This window comes from Jatropha curcas, chromosome 9 (genome assembly GCF_041381405.1).
Source record: "Jatropha curcas cultivar XTBG-Jc1 chromosome 9, XTBG_Jcur_1.0, whole genome shotgun sequence".
Classification (NCBI taxonomy): domain Eukaryota; kingdom Viridiplantae; phylum Streptophyta; class Magnoliopsida; order Malpighiales; family Euphorbiaceae; genus Jatropha; species Jatropha curcas.
This window is the reverse complement of record NC_143159.1, coordinates 25,902,927-25,917,189: the sequence shown is the minus strand read 5'-3', so window position 1 is coordinate 25,917,189 and position 14,263 is coordinate 25,902,927. Positions and strand designations below refer to the sequence as shown.

Here is a 14,263-nt window from a genome sequence, read left to right as displayed (position 1 = left end):
TCTTTTATTTACTGAAATTAGTTTCTTAAAATAATTTTCCTAAATCGCCGTTTAAATAATAATAAGTTAACATAATTTTGATACTTGGTATATAATTTTTGTGGATACGATACTCTTCTCATTCTATATTACTTGTTGCGATTTCGTACATTTGCGAAAATCACTGTACCTTGAAATAGAAAAAAATTATTTAAAAAATATAATAATTATAAAAATACAATATAATTAAATATTTCATATAAAATTTATAAAATTATAAAATAGGTATTATATTAAATATTTAGTTTGAAAAATATTTATTATTATAAAAAAAGATTTTTTATTCTTTTGGTGCAAGTTAACGGGAAGGGGGTTAAATTGTAAAAAAAAAAAAAAATGATTTTTGAAAAAAATTGTACATAATTTCTAAATTCAATTATGTGTTCAGACATAATGGGTACTTATGACATGGCCCTTGAGGTTCGTTAATAACTACAACAAATGTTGAGTTTTACAACCTCAAATGTTTTTCCATAAAATAATTAACATGACGTAATAATAAATAAAATAATTCCAGTGAAATTGGCCAACAACTCTATTGCTTGCAGATTTGGCGATTGAAAAATTTTTGTCCTCTTGTAACGCATTTCTCAGCTATATATGATTCCTATTAACCATCTTATCTTGTTTCTCGACCATCCAACTTTAAAAGTCCATACTTTAAAAAACATTGTTCACTACTTTTCTTTTCCCTCTGCAAAAATTTAAACAAACAAAACAAGAAAAAATGGCTGCAGCCACCTGCTTCCAACGTTTAGGCTCACCAAGCTTTGTAAATCTCCACAACCCAACAACAAGAATAGCTGGAATAAAGAGAAACATAATGTTGCCGACCGGAGGAGAAGCATGGACTACCCGCGGGAGAACTGGGATTAGGGTAGTGAAATGCAGTGGTATAGGAATAGAGGATTTTATAGGAGGTGATTTACTTAAGTTTGATCTAGGACGTTGGCTATCAGATGTGGAAGAGCATAAAGCCCTTGCTATTTATAGCCCTCATGAGGGTGGCTATGAGGGTCGTTACCTTAACCGTTTAAGGTACCAAGGCTACTACTTTCTAGACCTCTCTGCTCGTGGCCTCGGCGATCCCGAAACCACCCTTACCAAGATTCATCCTGTTTGCCCTGTAAGTCTGTTCAAATTTACTCCTTTCAGTCACAAAGGAGCAATCTTCTGATAGAGCTCTTGCTTTTACAGGCGCATCTAGGGAAGCAGCCCATAGCTAGGTGGTACTTTCCACCGGAAGTTGATTATAGACTCGCTGCTTTGCCCCCAGATGCCAAAGGACTTGTAGTCTGGATAATTGAAGCTAAGGTCAGTTCTTTCAGTATAAATCATGCAGGCCAAATATTTATTAATTAGTTGGAACCTGAATAGTTTCTGGCGCAGGTTCTGTCCAAGGCTGAACTGCAGTTTCTGGCATTGCTTCCGTCGCTTCGACCTAAAGTCAGGGTCATAGCTGAATGTGGAAACTGGTAAAAGTTTCCTTTCTAATGATTATTTTCCTGCAAAAATTTCTGCCCATGTATCAAATTGATTTGTTTGCCTGCTATCACAAGTATATTTATCAATCCAGTGTAATGTGCAGGAGAAAGTTTGTGTGGAAACCACTCAAAGAAATTGCAGGGCTTACTCCAGAAATGAAGCCTGAAACATAATATGCCAGCATTGTTGACCTTGTTGCTCAGCTGCAATCTTTCCCTTTAAGTCAAAGGCCTATCCTGCAATTTTGGAGAAAAAGATGAACTTGTATGAATCATACTAGTGTCCTGCAACTTCCACAACATTGTAAAGGGGTTAACAATTGCCAATGCATAACCCATTTATATATCAATCATATAATTATTTGATTCCTTAAGTACATGTATTCAGTTACATAGTTTGACCATGCATCCGTAGAAATTAAATATCAATTCAGTGTCATTTTACAAACTTGACCATCCAGTCCAAAGCTGTCCAGGCATCAAAATGCGTGCTTCCACTAACATATATAAAGTCATAAAATAGTTGCCAATCCCTAAACAACAGCCTTGTGGCAAGAGCAATAGGATACAAATTTCTTACTTCAATCTATACAACAACAGTAACGCTAAGGAAGTTCTATATTGCTGGAACAATCTACGAATCTTATTGATCTAATTTGCAGCACCGATCTCGACCTTGTCTAAGCTTCAAATGTCCTACATTCTATTTTACCCGCCAAAATACATATATGTACAGAAGCCTAAAACTTGGAAACTAAATTCTTCTCTTCCCACGTCTTCGATTATCCAAATCTAGTAGTTTTGATGATGAAGAATTTGGTAATGGAGTAGACAAACCAACAGATTCTGGAATGTCTAGATTGACTCTCATGGATTGATTTGCCATGGCACGCTTGATGTCAAACTCCTGAAATTGCTTAACCTCGATTTTTACTTTGTCAATCTGTTTAGAGAATACATGAAAAGTGCTTGTGAGTACGAACCACAAGTGATTCCTTAGATGTCAACGTGTATACCAAAAGGCCAAAACTTTAGGAGTAAAACAAATTATCCTACCAGTTCAATGTGATGAATGGAAGAATGTGCATCAGAAAGTTTCTTTTGCAGTTCATCAGACTTCTTCTTTCGATATTCCTCATTCTCCATTTGGTTTCCAACCTCACCTAATCCTTGGTACAAATCTGTAAGAGAAAAGGCAGCATATGCCAGATCAGATATGCACCAGTAGTTCTGAAAAAACTCCACAGAATCACAGACTAAGGCAACAACACCTTCAGAACATACCAGGTAAATTTTCCAATGTACCAAAGAAAAAAAAAAATCCAGGTAGTTCTTGTATTTGATGGGCAAAATTATGAATTATAATAATTTGTATGGCTAATGAATCTTGAATATTAGCCTCTACTTAACTGACTATATTTTTTTAACTGAAAAAGAAAAAGAAAAGGGGAAGATATTTCTTCCTGTAATTCATTAGCACAAAAAAAAAAAAAAAAAAAAAAAAAAACAAAAAAAACCACCCTTCAAAATCGGTATTTGAAATGCATTGAATGGAATGATTGTTGTTTTAAGACTGAAATGTTTGGTCTTAAAAGTTATAAGAGCTTCATATTGTCTATTTATAGTTGCATGGAGAAAAATTTACACACAAAAAGATAAATCATGGTTGCCATTGGCAACAAATCCTTGTTAACAGTCTGTGCTGAAAAATGATTAACAATGGTCAATAGACAAGTTTTGTATGGCTATGCGAAATTCCGTATAAATTTCTTTCCTTTTGATGCAGCTCGTAAAAATCAGAAGCATGTTTCTGTTTCAAAAACAAAAAGTCCTTTTCAAGGAAAATGACATAGTTTCCTGTTCGATGCGGTATTTTTTTTTGTTAGAATGAAGATTCAATCCGCTTAGTTAAAAAACATGTAGTTTGGAGTCGGGGCAGCACAGCACTCTTAATATCATAAGAGAAAGAAAAGCAGAAGAAATTCAAAATTCTAAACAACTAAACAAAAAATGAAAATTTTCTATTTTGAATTCCCCATACTGCTAATCATATTCAACAGAATAATAAAATAGAACCATAAATACTATCCGAAATAGTGAAGGGTGCTTGATAATATTCCATTCCTTGAAAGCCAGTGAATACTAGAGCCAGTGAGACAGTTTTTCATTCCAAAACCGTAAAATCAGAATTTCGATCACTTCCCCATAGAATTACCCATAGAGGTAATATGCGGTCATAGTAATCAATAAAATATTTTTCATTGACTAATTTTCCGAAATGAACCAAAAACTAGAAATTTTGTTTTTCCGGTTTCACATCAAATCTCAAATGGATCCTTAGATCAGTCCCACCATCATTGATGACATCCCCCAGACTGATCTTGATCCAGGCTAGAAGAAAGTAAAGCTGCACTGCCTTTGAAGCACATATCACTCAAAACAGCCATTAATTGCCATCTTATTACATACTAAGTACAGAAAATGTATACGAAAATAAAAAGGAAACAGCAAACATTATGAACATGTGGACACTACTTATACAAATAATCACTGGCGGTCTCTCTGCCACATTATTGGGTCATGACAAACATTTAATATACATGGCAGCTAAGTAGAATAGTAGACCAAGTAGTGAGAAAATGTTCAAGGGCGTGATCCATACCTGTCAGAACAGATAGCACCCAGATCTGAGTTGGGATATCATAAAGCTTCTTTGCCAATGTAAGGGAGGATCTCAAAATCTCTCTGGCTTGTACAGTATCATGCAAGGCAAGTGCCAAATGTCCAAGGATTGTTAAAAATTGTGATATAAGTTGAAGGTTCCCCATGCTATTATGTGCAATCTGCAAGCCTTTGGCCAGCCGAGCTCTGCATGAAATCTGTTCTTTTAGCAAAAGTGAGAGGGGGGAAGATTCCACAGTTATCTTCATCCGCAGCACAGAAATCAGTTCTTTAACTTATTTTATACCTTTTTATCTTATCATTTTCATTTCCTTTTTGTGTCTCATTAAGAAAGAATAGCTCCAATTAAATTCTAGAAGCATCCAGTCAAAACTTCATAGCTTATGCACTATGGGCCATATGCTAAACAAGGGAGTGACCATTTTTGTCTTCAATGTCACTTCTAGGTCTATTATACTGTGGATAAAGAGTGAAAATGAAGTCCAGTACTCGCTAGAGAAAAGGGTAAAGACTTGCAATGTTTTTTTTTTTTTTTCAAAAAGAAAACATTGCAATATTAAGAATAATTCAGAAGGTAAAAACACAGTTGCTCAATAATAAGAACAAGCAAAATATCCGCACTTCGTTGTGGGACTACTACTATATTTTCATTCGTTTTAACTCTAGTTTTTATTAATTTTTTATATAAAAAATATATTTTATTTATATAAAATTGTATTTTCTTTTTCTTTCTTAAAAATCCTATTTTATTAGTATAAAATTTATTTCATAAATACATGTAAAACTAATAGGAATGTGGTAGAATAACATTTTTAATTAATAATAGAAGAAAAAATGATCATATTAAAGCTTTAAATTTATTTTATGTGGACCGTTATATTTTTGTGTCACATTATGTTCTCACATGTTTATTTTTAATCTTTAATATTAAAATTTTGTTATGGATATAAAAAAATTCACATTTTAATAATTTTTTTTCATCCTTTTTTTCAATAACTTCTATTGAATTTACGGAAAGATTTTTTTTTTTTTTGGTTGTAAATTTCTCAAATTCTATATGCTAAGTAATATAATTTTTAATAATTTATAAATTAGCTTTCATAAATTTTTACTCTTAGCATAAACAAATTTTTTGGAATGGAAAAAAAATTAAATTATTGTGGAATAAAAACTGATTAAGAGTCTTATAATGACTTTTGTTATAATTATTATGATATAGTTACAACATAATTATATATAAACGAGAAGTGTATCAACAAATTATAAAATTAAGGCTTGGCATTTATAGCTATAACAAAATAATAATTGCAGAAAATAATAATAGTTATGCTGGAGGTGGGAGTAGTGTTTATTGTAGAAAAATACGACCAATGCGTGCTTGACGACAAATGAGTGCTTGATGTAGTAATATTGTGACTTTCGCGAGGAAATCAAATCTACTACCAATGAGTGCTTGACAACAAATGAGTGCTTGATATAGCAATATTGTGACTTTCTGAGGGCAAGGTAGCCAAATCTACTGTTCATAAGGGCAAGGAAGCCAAATCACTGTTCTATGAACAGTAGATTTGGTTTCCGTTTAGTATATATATAATGTTACAACTATTACTTGAGTGACTGCAAATGCATAGGGAGAACGGACACTATAAAAGCTGTTGAAACCACTGTTGGATGAATTTACACCCATACGATAGTCAAGCACCTTCTAGCTTAGAACCAAAGTGAACTAATAAGATCTTAAGTATATACCTTGCTTCTTCGTACTCATCCTGCCTCATCAATAAAAGGCCATAAGCAAAAAGGACACTTGATTGCTCACGAACTCCAACAAAAGAATCCTTCATTCTGTAAATTGGTCCAATCAAATCAAGAGCCTGCATGGAAAGTACATCATAATAATACTGAAGAAACTTTCTATAACTTGAAACGGAATTATCAGTTATCAAGAGAACTCAATGTCCAAGAACAAGGGAGATATTCAACCTGTGATAATGATTCAGCATCACCAACACAGAAGTAAGAGACAGCTGCATAGATTTGGCACATAGCTTGGACTGATTTGTTCTCTGTTAGCTAAACACACAAACAATATATGGAACGTTATATAGCATCCACTTGCTAAACAGAATAACCACTTATACATACTGCAAGTAGCTTCTACAGATTATTAGTGAAAATAATACAGTGGTCAGAATGTCCCCTTAAGCATTGTTAAAAACAAAAAACTTGCAAACTGACTAGTATTTGCATTCTGTTATTAGTTGTATGGGGAAATTAAAGAAGCAAACCTTTGATGCTTCAATATAATGAAAAGCTGCTTCACTATAACAGCCAACAGAATGAGCATATTGCCCTCTGAGCATCTCAATAATGCTCTCACAAGCCTGAAGAATTGTAGGAAAGCGAACGAACCAATCTCTCATTTGCATGAGTGCCTAAAACAAAAGGTTGTATTATTTAATTCCATAAAATACCGCCAAATACTGTAGCTTTGTTAGAGCTGAAAGACTTGACAGCCTAAGAGCAGACAAAACAAAATTTCAGTACAGTATAGAGGAGATAGGTTGAAATTCAGTTAATCTGTTTGTGATTTATTAATAGTGAAACTGCAATTATTTATTTAAAGAAGCATTTGAATGCCCTGTAGAGAATGACGGAGAAAATTCCCTTTTGTACAGTATCAAGAAGTCGATCAAAATTCATGCCGATGGTAATTGATTATACAGAACTTTATTTCTTAAAACAATTGTACAGAAATAGGTTTAATGTATATTCATAATCAATTGTGCAACAGTGTAAAGCTCAGGGATCTCAAACTCCACAGAGGCCTCAGTTCAAGTGACCTGAAATCAATTATCAGATTTGCTAGACGTGTCTCATATTCCAGATAAAATTCTATGAACTCAAAAGGCTTAAAAAGATAAGAAAAGGAACTGTCAATATTACTGTATGTGAGAACAACATTCTAAGATCTTTGATTTAACATGCACAAAGAGAAAATCATACAGGATTCACCACTTACCTCTTGTGCTTCAACAAATTCAGACCGTGTGAGCTCCATTGCCACTTTGTTTTCAAGAAACTGCATTAATAGCATTAAATGCACGCCAGCCATCCAAATGGCAGAGTGACGCAAATCCACTTCTGCAACATCAAAATTCCAGAAAGCTTATGTAAGTAACATAAGTAACTGAAACCATACTAATATAGGCGTCATGAGAAGATGAAGTAAACCTCTAACACCATCAGTTATTCCAAGCTTCACCAGCTCCACTGCAAGGAAAAATGTAAGCATCAGTTTTTCAAATAAGGTTTTGAACTAGATTATAGTGTCATGTGCCTATGAGCCTGCCAATGTTGAATGCTTGAGCAGATCTGGCAAATTTTAAGGGATAAGAGTTGACGCAGATCACAGCTAATGTAACTAAAGGAATTGATACTTCGAATAGTCAATTCAAAAATTATTAGAACTCTGCAGTTCAATCTAACAATATAAGGTTTGACACTTTGAACTAGCTTTAGTAGAGTTACAAGAGCGGAGGTGTGGGTACCAGAGAGATAAGAGCTGAAGCAGATAATAGCTACATGATTACTTCATAGAATGTAACTGAAATCCAAGAGATGCGAAAAGAAACAAAAAGTTTCCCTTATTTAAAGACAACCTTGAATAGTTTGCATTCCAGATTGAATGCGCTTGGCACACTCCTTAAAAAGTCCTCGTGGACGGCCAAATATGACCGACATAAGATCAACAAGAGCATAGACAGCACTTTTTGGCAACCACTCTCCATCAATAGGAGGTGGTGCCAGCACTAGCTTATCTTGTACTGACCGCCTTGCATTTCCAAAGTATGCAGGTTCCAGAGATTGGTCCGGAAATGATGTGGACTTATTCATTTTTGTAAGTTGCTGTTGAATTTGAGCATGCTTCGAAGAAAGTAATGACCTATCTCTGTTAGGCAAGTCCGGCCTGGAAAGGCTTTGATTTAAGGCATTGAGTTCATTGTTTAGGCGCTGCACTTCACGTATTTTCTGTAAGTCAGCCTTCATAGCAGCATCCAACTTGTCAACATGTTGAGTGGCATTCTTGAAATCACAGATCCGAAGTTGATAGAATATGTGAAGGAGCTCGTTGTAGAAAAGCAAACCTAAGCATTGGTCTCTCTTTAAGAGATAAAAATAAACAACTATGAGTAAACAGAGATTAAGTTTAATCCATAATCCACTGAACTCAAGCAAACACTTCGTTAACAAGCAAGAAAATGGTTGTAAAGAAGGAAAATAAAACAAAAAATCGAATTTAAAAACAACGTTGCAGGCTTACTCTTTCAGGACCCAAAGAATCCCAAAGCTGATCACATCTAGTTAGAGCAGAATGAACTAAATTATCATCATACCATTGCATTAGGTGCACATGTAGAACAGAAGTTGCAAAGAACATCTGAAAAGACACCATAAAATTCAGACAACAACAGATACACAAATAAAGGAGTCAAATAAAAACATAAAACAGCATATGGGTATTATACATGGATCCATTTCCTCTACTCCACTAAATTGAAGGGCTACAAACCTGTAATTCTGGATAGCGAATTTGAGTAGCACAAGCATAACCAGATTCCAAACTAGAGATAGCAGAATGATAATCCCCTTCAATAATTAAAGCATTAGCCATCTGGGAATTGAAGTTGCAGGTCCATAAACTAACTGAAACCCTAATTTTCAATTTCAAAAAGAACAACTGAGTGAGTGGAAAAACACGAGAACAAACAAAACAACTGCAACATAACATGTGTATACATACTCAGGAAAAGTAGTAGCAGTTAGGTCGAGAGCCTTATGAAGAATCTGTTTTTGAGGAGGAATGGCACCAACCAAATGATAACACTGACTCAGTAAGCTATAAGTGCGACATTTCAATTCAAAACAAGAAGGGATCGACTTGAGAAGCAATTGGGAGCGTTCAAGATGGGACTTAGCTTCATTTACATTGTGAGAATGCTTAAGCAGAAGAGTTGCGATGCGATGACGAGTTTTGACTTCGATTATAGGTAAGAATGAGACCTGGCTTTGACATAAAGCTTCAAGGCATTTCACAGCCTTACCTATCTCTCCCTTTTTCTCCTCGTTATCTGCCAATCCCCATAACCCCTCTGCTACTGCTTCCATCTTCAAGTTCTTGCTGGCATCAATTGGTTGCTTGAATCACCAGAGAAGCTGAATTTGGTTTTCAATTTTGATTCTTCTCATTTGTTTCGTTTTCAAATATCCCCCAGTAACAAGATTTTAACTTTTTTAATTGTGTTTAATCATATTCTAATTAAGTTTACAATCAAATTAAAGTTTGACCCTTTTTTCCCTTGAAAAACAAAAAGGAAAATTTTCAAATTCGTTCAACCAAATTCAAAATTAAATTTATGGAAATTTTTTTACTCGGACTTTTTATTTTCAAGTGAATGAATTTTTTTATTTTTCAAATAAATAAATAAATTTTTATATATGTGGTCTTTACATTGAGCTATATGTGCCTTTTTTTTTTTTTTTTACATATATCTTTAGGTTTAACGGATGTTGTCCGGAAACCGAAGTGTGGAAGCGCCAAATTGTGGAAACAAAAATGGAAAACAGTATTTTTTTTTTTTTAAGTATTTATTTTTAAGTATAGAAAATGGAAATATGAGAGAAATGTGTAAATATGAAAAACATAGAGAAATTATATCTAAAAGAATTATAAATTTTATACTCATACAAAATATATATTTTGTAAATTTATATTTATTTTAATTAGAAAAATGAGTTTATGAAAATTTTTAATTTATGCAAAGTATATTCGAAAGGAAAAATATATTTTTAAATTATTTAATTTACAGAAATGGTGCCCAAACATTTTTAAAGAATTTCCAAATATTTCCGTGCAATAAAGATTTCCAAAACCGGGTTCAATAATTAAAGTTTCTTTCAAAATACAGTTGACTGTTGTTTGAATTAACTGTCGAATGGTAAAAAATCTTTAATTTTTTTGAAAAATTCTTAATACAAAAGAGCAAAACCCTATCAAATTATTATAAGGAAACTACCATTTCATCCCTAAAGTTTTACCAAATTCACAAAGTAGCCCCACAGAGGTCTAACTCCGTCTACTCATATAGTCCTTTCCTCCGTTTTTAAGGGTTTTTGCATTAAAGTGGAGTGAAAGATCTAAAATATTCCCAGCTACATCTCTTCCAATCACGAGCATAACATTCTCAGCATCAAAAGCACCAAAACCTTCTCTGCATCTTCCAATTTCACACCCTCATATCTTAAATATTTTCAAGAAAAATGGAAACTCTCAGTAATTTTTTATTGAAAAAACTTCATTAACAACTTATTTTCAAGGATTATTGGTGGGTTTCTTGGTTTTCTGGTTTAGAAAATTATAATTAAGGGATTATTTAGTGGGTTTCTTGATTCTTTTTATGGATTTTGGAATATGGCTTGGAACCTGGAGGAAAGGAATTGCGTATTTGAAGATGAATATTTGTATTACAGATATTGGAGATGAAAATTACTATCTTCAGTCCAATTTTTTAACATGTACTCCTCCATCGGAAATCCTATGTGAAATTAAATTGCACTAGAGGTCCGTGATTGAGATTATTGCTGCTGGTTTGCTCTGTTGGTTTAAAAGCTTTAATCTTCAGAAGACCCACGATCGAGTTGTAATTTGGTGGAAAATAGCGTAATTCTTGAGAAGGAAAAATTATTCAAGCAAGATAAACAAGAAATGGGCGGGCAGGCAAGAAAGAGAGAATTCTTCCTGTTTTGATGAGGATAATTGTAACACAGACCCAAAAAGTCCAACCGCCATTGGTTGTCGTAAGAATGCTTAACGATCTCTCTCTCTTTCTATTCTTTTAATTTTTGTTGTCTGAACCACTACCTGGTCTTCTTTAATTAGCGGTGGTCCTTTTTCATTCATTTCCCTTATTTTTATTTTAATTTTCTTTTTAATAATTTCCAAACACGTCATTATTTGGAATAAAACTTGAATTTAATTTCTTAAATTTATAATAGTAGATAAATTTAAGTATTTTTTATATTTTTGTGTGCTTTGATTTGATTTATTAATTTCTCTCTTTTCATGGAGTTATTCTCGTTGTTAAAGAGTTTTTATTTGAATCTTTTATTTCTTTTGCAATTTTAAATATATTATGCATTGTTGATTGCTCGTAATTAGATACTTTAAATTTTTAAATTTAAGTAAATTTCTTTATCTATAGAGCTTAGTAGTGTGATTTGTTTCTCCGTTAAAATTTAATACATTAAATTATTTCGTGAATATTAATTGTAATAAGTTTTTTTAAAAAAATAAATCTATTTAAAAATAGAAATATTTTTACCGGAATGTTTACCTCTTCTATCAAGATCAGTAAAAATAAATATAACCTCTATTAAAATAGCATCAATTTAATTGTATGAATACAAATTGATACTTCTCAATCATAATTGTGTATCTATTAACAAGCATATTAGGTTTTATTTTAAAATAATATTATATATTGTGCATATGACATTTCTGACCAACACCATTAAAATTGTAATAATGGTAAAATGTTTTCTAGATAAACATATAAAAATTCTAATTCTTCTGGTCACACTGCAAGTAAATTCAATATCTATAAATTCTACATTTGACTCTTCAACGGTCATAACATTAAAATGCTTTCTACATACTAATATTTTCTGGTGATACTGCAAATAAAGTTTCATCTTTGAATCACTATAGTCCTGATCAGCAATAACATATTCAGTAATAACTTTTAAACTAATTTTTATCGTTTTGATTAAGTCAAAACTTTAAATGAGTTTTTACCATTTTGGTCAAATCAAAATTCTATATTTATTAATTGTACGATTCGGTAATATAATTTTTATAATAGTTTTTAGACGTTAACGAAACTTTTTATGAAACGTTAAATATTGTAACATTTAGATTTTAGCATTTAACTTTTAACTAAATTTTGTTTGACAATCATACCTATCATTTTTTTTTCCTTTGAATTACCTAATTAAACAACTAATATTCTTTTTTTTCATTATTTTTACTTAACAATTCTAATTTAAACCATTATATAAACAACTATTAGCTAACAACTAAAATAGCTAACACTGTAAATAACTACTAAAAAAGCTAGTATTGCCGAACAAACCTTACACTTCTTGTCTTTTCTTTTCTTTTCTTTTTTTTTTTTTTTTTTTTTGCGAAAATTGATATTATGGACCAATTTTGCCGGATATATAATTTTATTTTCAATTTTATTTATTTTCTTATTCACCAACTACATATAAGGATGCAAATTTTTTTACTACCTATGTTTCATAATATTTGTCACATTTGAGAAAATAGTTTGTTCCAAAATACTTGTCATATTTTTTGTTTCAAAGAGTAATAAATATTTTTTTTTCATGTTTACCCTTTAAATATGACCAATAATTATTATTTCAATTTAATGGCTTTTTTAGAAAATTAGTATTAAATTAAAGTAATATAGTCAATTTACTAAATAATTTATTGTAATTTACACGTAGTTTTCGGACGTGAAATTCCAAATGTAACAAGTATTATAAAATAGAAGTATGAGTTGAAATTAAAAAGAATACAAGGTTGGTAATATTTTTCCATGCTTCCCAGATCCTTGTGCTTTTAAACCTAATTTAGATAGATGGTTAATAATAATAAACCAAATCAGCATGCTAATGAATATTTAAAGAGTCAATTATTAAAAGCAAAAAAGAAAATGTGAATTCTTCATCTAAAAAGTGGGTTTGATTCTAAAATTAACTTGAGCAAGACTTCTATACCAAGGTCCTAGTTGTTGTCGTCCACTTTTGTCCCCAGACTACATTCTTTTTTTTTTTTCTTTTTTTTTTTTTTATGATCCATTTTTTCACCTTCTTCTAGGAAAAAGCAATGGTCAAATGATAACAAAAAATTAGAAAAAAATTAATTTTTTTTACTAACACGAGAATGAAAAAGTCTTAAAATTTAAGTTCTCTCGATTATAAAATTTTTTATTAATTTAGTAAAATATAAAAAATATTTTTGCCTATTATGTAATTCAAAATGTTATTTTTTCAGGTGAAATTTTGTTTTTATTTGAAAAATTATTGAATGCATAATTTAGAAATTATGTTAATTTATTTTAATATATATGTTTTTTTAATCAATAGTAACAGAATTCCCAAAGTTTCACGAACTTGAACAAATAATTGGATCACATAAAAATTTACTTGTCTTCTTATCATTTTATTGTTTATTCTCGTTTTTATAAATCTATTTGTGTTGATAATTAAATTCCAAAAGATCTTTGTATCCATATAAATGGCCAAATGTGTAAATACACCTCTGAGTTGATTTAAAAAGAAAAATAATTTCACCCTCAACTTCTAATTAATTTGATTTATTGAATAATTTAATTTAAAAAAATTATGCATATTAAGGAATTCAACTTACACAATTTGTCTATTGAACATTCCAACTTATAAAATTAATCAATTAGACACTTATTTAGTAGTTGAAAAATATTAAAATTATTTTTTAAAAATTGTGATAATCACATGTCAAATCATTATTTTGCATAAAAAATCTTAAAATATCAAAAATTATTTATTATTACTATTACGAAGAGGTGTATAATGCTACCAAAATTTATAACTTTAGAAGGCACAGTAAATCTTTTACAAAGTTTAAGGTATCACAAGATTTTTCACGTGAATTTATACATTTGGTCAAATATAAATTATAATATAGGGTAATTGATTTTTCTTAAAGATTTTATGATTTCAATTATCACATAAAAAATTACTGATAGAAAGTTTTTTCGTCACTATTTTTAGTATCGGATCGCTTTCTATTGATAATTTGTTATCGATAAAAAACCATCCGTCGCTAGTTTCCGTCACTAATTATCGAATTTTTTATAATGTGTATTTTGTTCTACTAAACACTTCACCAACTACATCTTAAGGTGGGATTTTTGATAGTGAAATTAAAACGAATACGAAGTTGGTAATAT

At 31.2% G+C, this 14,263-nt stretch overlaps 2 protein-coding genes across 2 annotated transcripts; one reads left to right on the top strand and one right to left on the bottom strand.

Moving 5' to 3' along the window:
• Positions 1-611: 611 nt before the first annotated feature.
• On the top strand, positions 612-1,897 carry NDHN (NADH dehydrogenase-like complex N). Its single transcript, XM_012222370.4, has 4 exons — positions 612-1,165; positions 1,237-1,353; positions 1,429-1,514; positions 1,628-1,897. The coding sequence occupies exons 1-4, from the start codon at positions 767-769 to the stop codon at positions 1,695-1,697; spliced, it is 672 nt and encodes a 223-aa protein (XP_012077760.1). The 5' UTR covers positions 612-766; the 3' UTR covers positions 1,698-1,897.
• A 22-nt stretch (positions 1,898-1,919) lies between these two features.
• On the bottom strand, positions 1,920-9,576 carry LOC105638555 (Tetratricopeptide repeat (TPR)-like superfamily protein). Its single transcript, XM_012222383.4, has 12 exons — positions 9,010-9,576; positions 8,779-8,920; positions 8,530-8,646; positions 7,868-8,369; positions 7,440-7,478; positions 7,228-7,349; positions 6,494-6,640; positions 6,189-6,278; positions 5,955-6,079; positions 4,186-4,391; positions 2,580-2,704; positions 1,920-2,466 (listed from the first exon to the last, which is right to left on the bottom strand). Exons 1-12 carry the CDS (start codon positions 9,372-9,374, stop codon positions 2,278-2,280), a joined length of 2,169 nt encoding a protein of 722 aa, XP_012077773.1. The 5' UTR covers positions 9,375-9,576; the 3' UTR covers positions 1,920-2,277.
• Positions 9,577-14,263: the final 4,687 nt, after the last annotated feature.

Excerpts from the sequence above, each read along its gene's own strand:
- NDHN (XM_012222370.4), top strand. The coding sequence starts at position 767 with ATGGCTGCAGCCACCTGCTTCCAACGTTTAGGCTCACCAAGCTTTGTA. Across the intron at positions 1,354-1,428 it reads TCTGGATAATTGAAGCTAAG|GTTCTGTCCAAGGCTGAACT; the intron begins GTCAGTTCTTTC and ends TTTCTGGCGCAG. Across the intron at positions 1,515-1,627 it reads ATAGCTGAATGTGGAAACTG|GAGAAAGTTTGTGTGGAAAC; the intron begins GTAAAAGTTTCC and ends TGTAATGTGCAG.
- LOC105638555 (XM_012222383.4), bottom strand. The coding sequence starts at position 9,374 with ATGGAAGCAGTAGCAGAGGGGTTATGGGGATTGGCAGATAACGAGGAG. Across the intron at positions 7,479-7,867 it reads TGGAATGCAAACTATTCAAG|TGGAGCTGGTGAAGCTTGGA; the intron begins GTTGTCTTTAAA and ends TTTTCCTTGCAG. Across the intron at positions 2,467-2,579 it reads CCATTCATCACATTGAACTG|ATTGACAAAGTAAAAATCGA; the intron begins GTAGGATAATTT and ends TTCTCTAAACAG.